This window comes from Cheilinus undulatus, linkage group 16 (assembly GCF_018320785.1).
Source record: "Cheilinus undulatus linkage group 16, ASM1832078v1, whole genome shotgun sequence".
Lineage (NCBI taxonomy): Eukaryota > Metazoa > Chordata > Actinopteri > Labriformes > Labridae > Cheilinus > Cheilinus undulatus.
This window is the reverse complement of record NC_054880.1, coordinates 16,400,816-16,416,857: the sequence shown is the minus strand read 5'-3', so window position 1 is coordinate 16,416,857 and position 16,042 is coordinate 16,400,816. Positions and strand designations below refer to the sequence as shown.

Sequence of the window (16,042 nt, the reverse complement as noted above, 5' to 3'; positions counted from 1 at the left end):
CTCCAGTTAGCAGTTGTTTGCAGTGAGTGAATGAAGCAAATGGTGCATTGAACGTGGCGCAAATTCACCTCATTTGCGCTAAGTACTTGCTCAAATTGCACAGCACATTCAAGAGGCATTATGTTGACTTTACATGTTCACTTTAAAAATGATTTTCCTCATGTCTGGTATGAACACATTAGAATTAGGTCCATATAATGTCAGGAAACTCCATTTATGAACACATAATGGTCGAGAAGACAGTATGAATCTCTGTTAAGTGGATATTTTTCATCTGTTTCCCATTGAGCATACAGCCATGCTTCGTTCCCTTCTGCCACTCAGCCTAGCAGACGTCCCGTCAAGCTGAAAGTGACATCACTCTCTATACAGAACTCACCAGCCTCACGCTGCTGAAAACCAGTCCTCCCAGGCTGGATATTGACATTTTCCAATTTAAAATGGAAGAGCAGAGAAGTTCCCAACTTAACGGAAGCTTCATTCCCTCTCTTCCTCCTCCTGTGGCCTTGACAGACATGGACACGGCATCTCCACCTGACCGTGAAATAGCCACTTGTGTTTTAGCCCGAACGACTCCATTCCTATGTGACTGTCACCACCAACACACACACAGGAGGCTTTTGTAATCCTGCTGGACTGACTATATGTACTGATGATCTGATCAATACTATTCAATCTACTTGCAGGTCTTTGCTGCATTAGAGGCTACAGCTGCTATCCAAACAATGAATGGTTGGACACACAGGGGCCAGTGTACAAATGGAATCCTATTAAAACACATTGGCTGTCAGGGGGACGACTTTGACCCCGTTTTTTCCTCGCTATTTTATGCCCCTTTGATTGACGGAACCCATCCAGAGAGGAAAGATGCTGTTCCCATGACAACAACTCATGCTACATTGAAGCTTTTGATGAATATCACTAACACATAAAACCAGCAGCTGATATTGATATGGGAGGTCTTAATCCTGGCTACTGTTATGTATTTACACTCATAGACAAAGTGGCGAAGATGAGTAAGAGATGATTTGTTTCCTGACAGACACATGTGCTTTTAAGTGCAGTTAAATACTAAAATATCAACAGTGAGTGGCCATTATTCACATTAACAGAGTCTTAGATAAACAGAGAACAGTGTTTCCTCCTAATAGACTGACACACAACATCTCCATGATGAGCTTTTACTCCCATCGCCTTTCTACACTATTTTCAATATTTCTCATCTAAAAATAGTCTCAAAGCACTGAGATGGAAAGCAGACGAAGCAATAAAGAGTCGGCGTTACAGAGGGAAATGAAGAAAGGCTTCTTCTTTTGTTATCTCTGATGTCTTTTCTTCTTTTTCTCTCCCCTCATTAGTGTTTAAGAGTTTCGAGTCGAAGCATCTCAGAGCCCTTTTTGCTTTGCCTGCTCCGTCTTTTCCTCCCTCCTTCGCCTTTCTTTCAGCCACTCCCTTCGCCTTTGTTTCAGTTTACCTACTGGCACGGTGCTTTCAGAGACACTGAGGGAATTTCCTTATGCAGTTCATCCCGTCTCTTTTTTTTTTCTCCTCTTCCCTCCAGGTTCTGCTTCATCTCCTTTAGATTGCCTTTCACAACGGCGTTGTTCGTTTTATGTGGGGTGCCAACTTCACCGTACCCTAATGCGATGCCAGGTTGGATGTTTATTCCCACACTTACTGTGGGTTGTTTTCACAGTGAAGTTCTCCCAGGGTTTTACCATCTACAACCTAAGAGAGAGATCCACGATATAGGGAGGGAGTGCAGAGAAAGATGGATGTTTCACTTTTTGAACACTGCTCATGGTTTCTATGCACAGAATGAGGACGAGAAAGAGCACAAAAACACACGGATGGCTGTGTAGATATGTAACTCCTTTGCAGTAGGGAAGCAGAGGTGATGTTGTGGACTGTTAGCGGTACAGGTCTTTAGTAGGGAAGCTCAGCAGTGAACCACAAGAGTACTCATGGGAGCAAACACCACTTTAAAATGCTATAATGAGGATACTAACATGCAAAAACACACCTAGAAGAGTGTTTGGATGAGGCTGTAGGCATCCCTTGTTACTGCAGGATTTTGTAGACAGGGGAAATAGAAAAAATAAGTGCCAAGGCAAGGTATTGAATGTGTTAGTAATACAACATTTTAATCCTAAAACAGTTTCAGATTTTAAGTATTTAAAAAGTGTTGTATTTAAAGCTCCTGTGAGGTATTTTATAGTAGGTTATGGTATAGAATGAAAGAGAAGCCAATGTTTTAATAGGCTAAAAATCAAACAAACCATCAGGAAGAATATCTAGAGCTTCTATATTGTTTTTTTTCTGTAGGAGTAATATGCAACATTTTTCTAAATATACCTGACAAGTTTTCTAAAAGAGTGAGGTTAAATTCCTTCCAGGTATGTTGTTCTCAGCTATGTGTTTACTATTAGGCATGATGAGCAATGTTTTCTTCTTTGTTTTTTGAATTCTTTTAGACTGGTTTTCATGTGGGAAATAAACAATGGGCTATGCTATTTTGAATTGTCACTGGATTGTCCAATAGTCTTGAATGCATCATGCCAACAGTGCATGCAAAGCTGCTGCTGTGCCACCTTTAAAGGGATGCTTCAACATTTTGGCAAATTTGCCCATTGCCATAATCCCTATAGTCTTAGTAATAGGTTTGTGTCCTTTAGTTGTCGGTGCAAGCTGTTTCTAGATCTGGGGGGACCGTTAAACCAGCTGCAAAGCTAACACTATGTTAGCAGATGGAATTTTTGCTTTCCCTCATCAAACTCATCAAATACACAATCCAACAACTCCATTACGCTCTTGTGGACAAGTTGTGACCTGCACATTCACCACGCTATGAAATAATAACGTATTATGTTATGGCCTATGGCCGTAATTATGTAACATTACGACACATGAAGCAAATAATCGGAACTATTTCTTGAGTAAACCACTGGGCAGAGTGACACAGTGCAGCAGCCATGTCTAGAGTCTAGTTCCGGCTTTGCATTTACCTTTAAAACATCTCTGTCTCGTAATGTTCCATGATTATTTCATAGCGTGGTGAATGTACAGGTCACAACTTGTCCACGAGAGCGTTTTGGAGTTGTTGGATTGTGTATTTGAGGGAAAGCAAAAATTCTGTCTGCTAACATAGCGTTAGCTGTGCAGCTGGTTTAACGGTCCCCCCAGATCTAGAAACAGCTTCACCGACAACTAAAGGAAACAAACCTATTACTAAGACTATAGGAATTATGGCAATGGGCGAATTTGCCAAAATGTTGAAGCATCCCTTTAAATGACGTTACGGACTCAGGTAGATGGCTGCCACTGAGAGGACGCCTGTTACCGAACTCTACAGCCGACCCACATCCATGGACTCTTAAATACACTTAAGACCAAAACACAACAGTGCTGGACCTTTGCGTCGTTTGACAGACAACTGGCATCCTTAACAAACAGACAGCAGTGTGACAACAGTTTAACTCCCCACCAGCCCCTGCGTGGCCATGGGGACCCCCCCCCCCGCCTCACCGGGCTAGTGAAAAAATAATTGGAGCAGTGGTATTTCACCAGCAGCTGAGGCCTCCTGTCTTTTCTAACAATCAAATCAACAGATGGGGCTAAATTCCTTTTTCTGTGTCCTCTAACCACCTCAAACAGAGCTGCCACTATGGCAGCCGAGATGGACAAAACAACTGTTCTCTTTGGGAAACTGGTGGCATTGGGAATAGAGCAATGGCCTAAAGGGCCGCATCAGCAAGTGTCTCGCCACCACCAGTGTGGGTTTGCTTATGGAAAATAATGGGGATGATTGTTCAGACAGGCGTATAATAGGACTAGTAAATTTTTTCTGTATTTACCCAGGCTGAGCCCGTAACATTGCACTAATGGGACAGAACTTCCTTCTGCATGTTAATGTTTTGCTCAGAGATTTAACATTTGTTTCATGACTCCCTCTCTGACCGTTAGCCCTACCAACATGAGGGACAGCTTAGCCCACTCAAGATGATTGTATGTAGTGGGAACACTGGAGGACAGACAAGGGAAAACACTGAGGATCTGGTCAATTTCAAAATGAAACACCAGGCACAAACCTATAATCATCTAACCATCAGTAGATCAATATTACATCAACACAAGTCGCATTGAACAGCAAATCAACTCAAGTTTTCCAATCAAGTTTTCTTTTTTCAGCATCAGAAAACACTGCCAACAAACTGAAAGTTCAGTGAAGTTCTGCTTTGTTGACATAAAATGACAGTTCCTCACAGAAACTTTAAATATTCTCACTTAAATTCTCACTTATCCTGCACATATTTTCCTGATAATTATAAATTATCTTTATTTATCAAACATTTTACACAGGAAACAATGACATTAGCTCAAAAAAGGCTTTTTAATTTAAAAATGCTTTCCAGCTTTTTATGAGAGTCATATTTTTATAGTTGAAGTGATGGATTGTGTGGAATACTTTTAGTCTGTAATTGTGTTAAATTTTGTGAAAATAGGCCTGATTTGGGCCATGGATCTTCTTAACTGTAAGGAATTTGTTTTGAGACAAGTTTCCCAAAAAGGAGGAGCATATGCTTGTAAAATTATCATCCAACAACAAAGCCATACCACAGAGATGATCTAAATGTTTAAATTCTTTCACGTAAGTGTTGAATTCTGGGATAAATAGCTAGGGCTTGGCTCTTGGCTCTTGGCTCTAGAGGGAGAGGGAGTAATGCCTGAGAGGAGTGTAGGAGTTATAGCGTGAGAGTTTTGGTAGAGGTTTGGCTGCAAAGGTCAGACATGAGCAGAGATGGGACGCCTGTGATGGAAACTATTGGTTGTATTCCAGGAAGCTGTGAGGAATTGTTTGGACTGCGAGGAAACAGCAAGTCAGAACTCGTGGGAGCTTCTCAGGAGTGGCTGGGAAGAAGGCTGGAGGTTTTCTTTTTTTTTTTCAGTTTCAGGCTTCGGAGAGGACGAGGACGGAGGTCGATGTGTGAGAGAGGAAGCTGGGATTGTTCCGTGGAGAAGACTGATGATCACATGTTTGGAAGATGTTAGGGGGGCAGTGGGCGTCTCCGTCAGGTTAGGGTGAAGATGGAGTGCACTCCAGAGAAGCTGCAGACAAAAACACAGAGAAGAGAACAGATTGGAAACAGTTAATTAGAGAAAATAACAGGAAAGAGGCTGTGAGGATGACAACATATTCTCACTGAAAAAAATCTTCAGAAATAGCAGCTTGTTCTGTTGCTCTGAACTTCTAAATTTAAATACCAAAGTACCAGTCTGCCTTCACTTCCAGTATGTTGCATACAAAACATTGAGTGTATGGTTTTAGTAAAATCTAGTGTACAATATGTACTTTTGTAGCATTTTTTCATCTAAAAGTGGGCGCCATCTTGGAGTGCATTCACACTAGGCCCGGTTGCCCCATACCGTGCTTAAGCACAAGTGCCCCCCTTCTCCGTTTCTCTGCTGGCCTGCACTTCCATGGCTCACAGTTTTGGCACAATGCAGGGATACAAAGACAACATGACAGCAACTTTACACTCTCTGTGGCTTTTGTTGAGCTGCTTTGGCTTTCTAACACACCACTATTGTTTTAGAGGAACAGTCATACATCCATGCTGCATACGAGAGCTTGTCTGCATGCACAAATTGTACCAAAGTCAACCTCATCCACTCATGCCAGGGCTATGAAGTGTACACTTCAATGCAAGAAATTTAATGTGGTGCAAAACACTGTTTTAGTCCTTAAACAGCTTTTGATTTTGGATTATTAAAGCGGGGTTGCGTTTATAGCTCCTGTGGGGAGTTTTTAGTTTGTTTTAGAAAAGAGTGAAATAAATGCTGATGTTTTTATGACCTACAAAAGCAAACAAACAATCAGGAAGAATTTTTCAAAGTTTCCATGGTTACTTTGTTGTCTGTCAAATGTATATCGGTGGCCCAAACCTAATATCTCTATTTTTCATTATTACATTTTTTTTTTAATCAGTGGTATTGGTCAGCCTTTACATCTGTCAGTAGGTTTTAATAAATCTTAAAAAACCATAAAAGTTTCAAAAAGATGCTGACTACAACCATTCCAGGTTAAATTATTTAAAAATATAGTACTTTTTTCATTCCCTGAAAAATCCAGCATATAGTGTTAGTTCAGGCAGGCCACAGAGTCTAGCCATAATTGAGATCAGCTGATCTTACGCAAGCTCTCATCAGCTGACGGCCAGCTGAGTTGCTCTAAGCACACTATTGGCTAATCGCTCTCATTTAAACTGCTTTTGCCTGGCTATGTTCTGCCACTCTCTGCAAGCTGCTCTTGCAACACTCCTCCACCCCAGCTCCTCCTTTATTCTGCCTCTACCGGTGTCATCCTGCTTGCTCTGACCTGTTTTTTTTTTTTCTTTTTTTTGCTGCTTCTCTCCCTGCCTCAGCCCTTCCTTATCGGCATAGAAAGAGCAGGAACGTGTGCTGTTCCTGCTTAAAGCTTTCCACGTAGTCTCATGGAAGGACAGGGGGATCCCAGAACAACCATCAAACATAAATAACAGCAATAAATGCAAATGAATAACAGCTAATAAAGGAATATTTATATCCACAAAGTGTGTGTGTGCATGTGTGTTCTTGACAAAGTGGTCCTGACTGAAATGGTGACTTTGTAAAGATAGGAAGTTTTGGCCTGACACCAGTGATATGCAACATTTTAACAGTGTAATAACGAATATCAGTTAAATCCTTACTAAATATATCATGGACTATAAACTTTCTGAAGAAAGTGAAGTCTTAAAGGGGACATATTTTACTTCTTTAAGACACATTTATATTGGTCTCAGAGGTCCCCAAAACATGCCCGTGAAGTCTCTGGATGAAGAAAACACACTCCAGTATAAGATTTTTACATGTCTAAAAATCCCTCTGTTTCAACCCTGCTCAGAACGTGCTGTTCCTGTGTCTGTGGCTTTAAATGTTAATGAGCTGTTTGGCTCCGCCCCTGACCACACCCCTCTCCAGAAATGGATGTGGCTCAATGGATGTGGCTCTCCTGAGCATACAGTCTGGAGAGGAGGGCGGAAGTTTCACCGAAGTGGGAAGAGCCAACCAAACCTGGGGGTGGTGCTAACTTCCCACATGACATCATGAGGGGAAAATCTGAGAAGGGCTTGTTTCAACACACACCTTTCTGAAAGGTGGTGAGAGAGGGAGGGAGGAAATAGATTTTTCTGGTACTTGAGGGGACTGTGGACAGGTCAGGGGCACATATTTTTGTTAGAAAAGCCTGAAAAAGTGATTTTTGCATTATATGTCCCCTTTCATCCCTCTGGGTTTGTTATTCTCAGCTCTGTACTCACACTGATGGGTGTGGCTTCCATTGACTTGTGAATGTTTGCTCAGAGACTCAAACATGGTTCATATATTTCACCCTGCCCATCACTGTCTGTAGTGGTACAATGGTTAACTTTAATTGTAAAGGCCCAAATCAAGGAAAAATCAACTTTCCAGAATATTTTCTTTGGTCTAAAAACGTACAGATTGCCTAGTGTGACTTTGCTGTGCACTGGTTCTATAAATATACCACTATAAAACACAGAGACATGTCTTTACCCTTAGCATAGCTACCATCGCCAAATGCATAGCATCTGACGCTACTGAACATGTACCCTCATCCTGTGTGCATTACAAGCAGCCACTTCACTGCTTGAAATGCGCAGAGATCTGGACATCTTTTCTCCCTCAGATCATAACTCTAGCAGGAGAACAAACTCCACATGGCGTAAACAGATGGTACTAAACGAGTAACACATGAAAACTGGGTTTTGGACTTTTCTGAACACAGTGGAACTCATCACAAGGGAAGAAAGTTTCAACCATTTTTTTTTTGTTGACAAACCGCCAAAACCTGATTGTCTTGTATATCATTTGGAGTTATATTTAAGAATTGAGGTATTTAAAAAGTTATAAACTTCCACTCTAAAAAGGCTTTTTTTTTTATTTTGAATTTTATTTCCATAAGGCCTAAGTAATGGACTCAGCTCCCTCATTTAAGTCCTTTTAATATGGATTAGTATTGCATTTGAGCTGTGTAACCAGTAGGACTTACAGGTTAAAATAACTCAAAACTCCTCCTATTGTCTCTGAGTGTTATCTCTCTTACACATGTAAAAACTTGACTCTGATTCTGAATCTTAAAGAAATAATGCACTGAAGACTGCACCAAAAGTGGCACCTTAAAATAAAGAGAAAATAAGACATCAAGACAGGAGCAAGAAAAGGAAACAATGGCACCAAGAGCAGAGAGGGGCGGTGCGATATGAAACTGAGCTGAGTGACGTAGATGAGAGAGGAAATTAAGAAGTTGAGATCAAACAGGGAAAAAAAGAGAAAGGGCCGAGATAACAAGCATGGAAACAGTGAGGCATAAAAATGGATCAGGGGGATGGATTTAGAAAAATAGACGAGAGAAGGGGGGAGATAAGAGAGACAGGATAAAAGAGAGAAAGAAGGAGAGAGAGGGGGGAGGACGAATAAAAAGAGAGGAGACATAATTATAGAATGGCACGGGAAAATCAATGCAGGGAGCATCATTGTGCTTGCAGGCGACGTTCAAAGGGAGGTGGAGAACGGCAGTGTGTCCATCAAACGCAGACACACCAGCACATGTCACCGTCGCACACGCAGGAGCATTTGAAATGCAGAGTGAGGACAGAGAGGATGAGTCAGGCAGATGAAGCACAGAGAGACAAGTGACATTTAGAGCTCAGTCGAAGCATGTGATGACAAGGCACAAAGATACACGCCAGCCCTGGTACTGACAACAGCTTGTGTGTGTGTGTGTGTGTGTGCGTATGTGGATGCAGCGCTCAGTGCAAGGAAACAGATTTGAGATTTTGGATGTTACTTTATTGAAGTGCCAGAGCTGAAACTCAGGGAACAGAGCCCAAACAGATGCAGGAATTCTTAGTCATGTTTGGAAACTTTGGGGGAAACAAGTGAGGGGAGAAACTTTTAGTTTGTGTTTTTGATTATCATAATCACTGAGGGATTTTCTTCCAATTTTGCACCAGTGTCGACTCTGATTCAAAGGTGAACTGATTACCTTTTAAGGCCATAGAGGTCGTAAGTCAAGGTCACTGGGTCTTATGTTCATCCTTTGCTTGTTTTTTCGTGATAGCTGGTTGGCATTGGTGTATGCATTTCAATCTATGATAGGTGTGGATCAGTTTGTGGAGTCTGTTGTCTCATAATTGGAAGGTCGGGGGTTCAATCCCCAGCTCCTGCAGTCACATGTCGATGTGTCTTTGGGCAAGACAATTTTATTTGTTTTCATTGACAAATCACAACATAATAGGCCTTCTTCCTTAACAGATCCTTGCTAAAAGATCTATGTAAACTATCCATAAGGGCCTCCCTAAATGGGGAAGAATAAAGAGGGTCTGTTAACTTTTGAGAAAAAAACACCCACATTTATAAAGTTGGAATATAACAGAAAGAATATTTTTTTACACTGTAAAAGGTGTAAATTTACATGAACCAAAATTTTAGATAACTTCAATTTATCAAGTCGAAGATAGCCAATTGCATGGAAAAAAATCAGACCAGTTAAAGCTGTTTTCCTACCACAAGTCCTGCAGTTGAGATCCAAATCACTTGATACTTCATTACTGGGACAGAGCAATGAGGCAGAACTTGTCATTTTTGCCCAGAACCGTCCCATTGTCAGTGTCATAGGCCTGAGAAGCTGGGTTTATCCACCCAGTGTTTTCAGTTTGATTCCTCATACATTTTTGACTGTACAATATTATAACTCATGACTTTAAAACTAGATATTTTTGGGTTTATAATGTTAAAATGTATGACTTTTCAAACCTGGAAATTTCCAGTTATTTCTCTCAAATTTACTCATTTTAACTCAGAATTTCTGTTTGGTTTCTTGTAAATACAATATTTTTTTCTCACAAATGAACAGATCCTCTTTGTTTTGCGGTGTCAGCCTTTTTTGGAGGTTCTGAACCTCCTATTGTGTCTTTCAGATGTGCACCGACCCTCAGGGACATGTTAATGCATTCACATCTTCCAGCAGACAAGAAACTTGATTAAATAAACCAGCTGGTACATTTAAATGCATGCATTAATGTTGCACAAACTAAAAGTTTTGTGGATGTTCATACTAAAAAAAAACCTACAAACAAAGGGGCTTCATTAATTGTAACACCACTTTTGTCATATATCGTTTGTTTTGTCCATGTGAGGAAGGTTTTTTCAACATAGGACGTACAAAAAGACGCATGAGAGATCGCCTGGCTGAGCATAAATATGCCATTAGAATCAGGAATTAGGATAACCCTATGACCAGACACTTTAATGAATCCCACAATGCCAATGATTCTTTACTGCGCATTGAAGGTATTAAACATGTAAAACCTTTGGTTAGAGGAGGAGACAGAATCCAGAAGCTCAATCAAAGAGAAGCTTTCTGGATCCATCAGCTGGATGCCTTAAGATATCCTGGTTTGAATGAGGATTTTGACCTATAATGTATTTTTGTCATGTATTTTTGTGTGTCCCTCCTGTTTCTCACAGACAAAAAAATGGTGAAAAGGGTGGTGAAACTGGATTTTAAAAGTAGCAGATATTGGTTAGAAGTGGTTAAAATTTGATAAAATTGGCAAAAAAAAAAGAGCAAAAAGTAACAATAATCGGTTAAAGCGGCAAAACTGGCATAGATAGTGGTAAGGGGAATTTAAAAAATTGCTGAAATGACTTTAGATTGGCAAAAATAGGTGAAAAAATTTGGTGAAATGGGATGAAAAATTGATATAAACTGGCAAAAAGGGTTAACTAAGACAGAAAAATTGGCAGAAATGGGTTGAACTGGCAAAAATGAGCATATCGAATAGTGAAATGTGGTTGAAATGGGTGTAAAATGTAGTAAACTGTTTAATAGAGGCAATAATGTGTGTAAAGTGGCACGACTTGGTTTAGAGGTGGTAAAAACAGGCAGAAAAAAGTGTTGGAAAGGGTTTGAAATGGGAAAAAAATGGGTTTTAAGTGGCAAAAATGTGTTAAGATTGGCAAAATCAGAGGGAAAAAGTGATAAAAAAGGGGTTAAATTTTAGCAAAATTGGTGTAAAGTGGCAACAGTGTGATTAAAAAATATTCTTAGTTTTTAGGGCATCTTGCGACCCCCTCTCAGTGTCTGGCGACCCCCATGGGGGTCCCGACCCCAACGTTAAGAACCACTGACATAGAGTGATAAATACTCCTGTGTCTTAAAATGCGCTAGTTTAAACTATGAATGGCCATGCAAATTAAAGTATGTAACAATAATCACCATTATTATTGTAAAACTCTGCACTGCATCAAGCTCCTTCAGCTCAAAGCATGTCAACATGATGTCAGCCCACACACAAACACTTCTTGTTAACTGTATTAGTGGCAGAGCTTATCAGAGCAGCGGGACCACACACACCACAAAAGGCTGAAATTCATTACAGACGTAGGAGGAGCCTTGACAAGCTGTCAGTATGTTCAGAAGATGCTTCAAATCCCCCTCCCTGTCTGTCCCTGGACAATGGTGAGAATGCTCAGAGCACCCGTATCTCTTCCTTACCACACGCACGCCGTCATGCCCGCAGACGGAAGAGCGCCTCATGGTCTTAATTTCAAGGAGAGTTTGCAAAAAAAAACATGCTCTTAACTTCACGCACACCTTCACACAGACAGAAACTTTTTAACAGTTTAATTTCATGGCTAGTTTACATCGACTCCATTTAATACACACATGCGCTCATATATACACTCGTGTCAGCACATTAGTCTTGCGAGCAGGCCTGGAGGTACAGTTCAATGACACATGTTGTATTTCCAATTTATGTTGCTGTCACTACATTTGGCTGACACAAACTCATTGCCTTTTTCCCACACACACAAGTGATACACATGCTGCAGGATAGCTGTTATGTCTGCAGTCACATCCCTGGGGGAATCATTTTCAGATGATCATAGTAAGGTAGATGACAAGAAAAATTTAAAAAATTCTAAAACAGAACTAGAAATATGCTGAAAAAGTAAAACAAGGCCATAAAAATGTTAACAGCAAACACGACTAGGACAAACACACCCAGAGAGCATTAATGGTGCATTTCCACTAAGTAGTGTAGTTTAGTTCGGTATAGTTTGGTACAGTTAATCCTGATTTTGCTTGTATTTCCGTCACAGTGATAGGAAATGTGTCTGTTTTCTTTCAGCCATCCTTCTCCTATCGTGCCTTTGTCCTCCCTGTAGAATCTCCTGAACAGGCTAGTACTGCTTGACATATTCTCCAATCTGGCTGAACACTTGGATGTAAATGTGAAATAAAAGAGTGTGTTCTTCCTTCAGCTGGCACTGTTTCACTCTTCAAGGACAAAAAAGGGCAAATTACTCTGTAAAATCTTTTCTTTAACATAATTCCTATAATCTGCCAAACCTAAATTAAACGGACCAGCGTGTGAATGCCTCGCTGACATGACTGTGGAGTGTGGAGGCTCCAGCATCTAAGGGAGAATTACATTTTGGACATGTTTCTGTAGTGTGTAATTGCATTTGAGTGTGTGAATAAACACTCCGTTTGTCTCCGGTTATTAAAGCAGCCAATTACAAAGCTCACCCATCACATTTACGTCCCAAACAAAGGAAGAGTTGATCTATTATTAATGCAGTTTTCTGCAGTGTAATTCACACTTGATTCAGTCTTGTATTCCAACGTTCACATGTGAATGCTTGCATGAACACTCTCGGTTACACACAAATAGTGGCTGCAGGATCTCTACAATGATGAATGTTATTACCCAGTATTTACAGACGAGCAGCTTTTCAGAGACAGGTAGTAAAAAGTCAGGATCATCAGAATGTCTCTGCTTCACTCCTGTCTTCATCTCTCTCTGCATGGATCTCCCCCTTGCATTTGTAATCAGAGGAGCCTTGCTTGTTTAATCTGAGCACACCTCAGCGTGCAGCAGCATCTGCCACCCTCTCTTTCTTGTGTGGTAACAACGTGTATGAAGATGATTTGCACTGAATCTGTCCATTCAGCTTTGAAGTATCTGCTCCATAGAGCTGTTCAGGTTTTACCTGCTGGTGTGTTCCTGACAGGCAGGAAACCTTCAGATGTGTGTTTGTAAAGGTGATATGCCATCTTTTCCTAATTGTCTACAAATGATGTAAAACGAAATTCCAAGGAGGAAATATGCAAGACTAAGAGCTGGCAGCAGGCTAACATTTGTTAGTTAGCAACAAGCAGCAACCTCTGGTGTTGAAAAGTTAATCTAAATGCAGAAAACTGCAGTACCTTAAGTGTCCACTTGAGGCTAGCTGATCATCAAGATGCTTGAATAGCTGACGTGGCAGACCCAGGATGGCAGGGTTGAAATAAAGAGGGAACCTGCCACATTTGGAGGGGCATCAGTGCAAAAAGTTGTCAAAGCTGGGTGATGGAGAAATAGTAAGAAACTCGACACAAGTTTAAATGTTTTTGATTAAACTAATTGCGTCTCTGTGATAGACAAACAAGAAAGAAAAAAAATCCTTCTAATATAATGCATGTACATATATGGACATTACACTTTGGCTTTGCAAAGTTTTGAAGAGTTTTATTGGAATTTGTGGAATTGATTTGTTTTTTTGTTTTTTTTTGGAATTTGATTGGACATTTTTCAGAAATGTTCCTAGAATTTTCTTGGGTATCACTGGGAATTTGTCACAAGGTTTGAGTGTATTTGTTTGGAAATATTCCATAATTTTCTGTGGAAAGTTGTTGGAATTAATTTGTATTTTGCTTTGATATTTTGGTTGGAATTTGCTTAAATTTTTTGGGGAAATTTTCACAGAATTTTTGTGATTTTTTTCATATTTGGGCAGGAATATTTGTGCACAATTTTAAAAATGTTTTTTAATGCTTACATTTTTCAGATTTATTTTATATTTTCTTAGAAATTTAGGGAATATAAGGAATCTCTTGAATTTTTGAAATATCTAATAATTTTAAGAAAATTTTGAAGGGAAACCCAATTTGATTTTTCGGGGAATTTGACTGGAATCTTTTTAGGTAATCTCTTTATTAAATTTTCTTGGATATAACTGGGTCTTTTAGGGAACTTGTTTGAATGTTTGGGGGGATTTTTTTGGAATTTTTTCATAATTTGGAATATATTTGTGATTTGCTTTGAAATTTTGAGATTTTAAAAAAAAAAATTCATGGATTAATTTTTAGTTTTTTGTAATCTTTGGGTGGGAATATCTGGGACAATGTGTTTTTTTTTTTTTTTACCACATTTTTAAAAATGATTTTTAATGATGTCCTAACACATTTTAGTAAATATAGGGGATATTTTAAGTTTTTAAAATCTCGGCTTTGCTGAAAGTAGACTCACTGTATCTTGAGTGGGCCAAAGTGGAGTGTTACCTTTGTAACCTGTGAAGTTAGACTGGTGCATGCAGAAGTTTTTGGGCATGGTAACCTAAAGATTGACAAAAAAAAAAAAAAAAAAAAAGAAAAGAGTGATTTTGCTCTTGTAACTGTGGCATGTGGAGGCTGGTGGAAAGACCAGCTCCAGCTCTTTGTTGCTAGTTGGACCAAAAGTTATTTTAAAACAGCATTTGTAATACTGGCACCACCATTGATGGGCTTCAGAATTCTGTTTCAAAAACCAAAAGATGACGTCAGCAAGACTACTTCATGTTTTATGCAGTCTGTGATAAGCAACAACTCAAAATACAGCTGAGGTTTTTGGATGATCCCTTTATGCAAGTATTAACAAAGAAATCAAAGCGTTGGGAAAATAGAAATTCTGTCAACCTCTAAAAAGTTTTCAAGGATCTCATTAAAGATGCAGAACTACTGGAAAATGATAGTTACAATGTCTACAATTTTAGTGGCAAAAGGTCTGCACCAACTCCATGTTACAGAAGTTTAATCATGACAGTCCTCCAATCCTACTTTGAGTTCTCTGGAAACCTCATCCATATTTATAAATCTGCCTAACAAGATACTAAAGCTCTATGAAAGCCGGTGTGATTTACCAACCAGAAGGGATAATCACCCTGCTGAAAATCAACATTATAGGACTAAAAAAACATAAAAAAGAAAGCCAATGAAAGAAATGGCCCATAGAGAAAAAGCTACTCATATACCAATATATCATAGAAATAACATCGTATAAGAGGGATCAAAGAAGGCCCACAAAAGTTCACTTCAATCTCTCTGAGAGTTATTTCAACAGAAACACAACTGTAAAGCTGATGGACAGATGTCAGGAAAGCTTTAATAATTTCACATAGAGTTGACTGGCGAATATCCTTGATTTTTTCACCTGTGCTAACAGGTTTGATTTAAACACCTTAATTCAAGAATGCACAAGTGTGGCCAAATACTTTTGTCCACATAGTGTATCTTTTCTGTCAGGATCACAATTTCAAGGACCACACTGATAGCAAAGCAAAAACTAAATGAGAGACAACTTTACTGGGTGGTTTAATTCACAGTGAACAGTGGTAGTTCAATTCAATTTAAATTTATTTAGCTTGTGTATAGATTTCTTGAACCTGAAAATATTAAACCTCAAAATATACATATTTTTACTGTTCATTTGTGCTTGGGCCTGAGTGCTACAGTAACAGCAGTGAGGTTAGAGACTATTGTTAGAAGGAATAACACATATTGAATTTTGGTTCTTACACTGGATTTACCAAATATAAGAAAAACCTACATTATGTAGAATAAAAGCACAATGACAATGGAGTCTTGTTGGAATAAATATCTGGCCTTGACAGAAACGAAGTCTGTAAAAAAGTTCGATACACCTGACCTCTCCTATAACTGAACCACAGTGTGGCTGAACAACAATCAGTCTGCTTTGCAAGGTAAGAAGTCCATCATGTTCTATAGAAAGTGAAATCCTGCTATGGAGTCTGTAAACTCTCACTGTCACACTGCAATATCCAACACTATCATAAATCTTTGCCAAAAAGTCAGAACTGTACGAAATCAGTGATCGGAACAAAAAGTAACCCAGCAATG

The 16,042-nt window shown here is 39.5% G+C and overlaps 1 protein-coding gene across 2 annotated transcripts in view; it reads right to left on the bottom strand.

Moving 5' to 3' along the window:
- Positions 1-3,535: 3,535 nt before the first annotated feature.
- The window catches only part of samd12 (sterile alpha motif domain containing 12), a 173,059-nt gene continuing 160,552 nt past the window's right edge, over positions 3,536-16,042 (bottom strand). For both annotated transcript variants that reach the window (XM_041809437.1, XM_041809435.1), the window contains exon 5: positions 3,536-5,106. In XM_041809437.1, the coding sequence (XP_041665371.1) occupies positions 5,075-5,106 (32 nt within the window). In that variant the 3' untranslated portion in view covers positions 3,536-5,074. The remainder of the gene's footprint in view (positions 5,107-16,042) is intronic.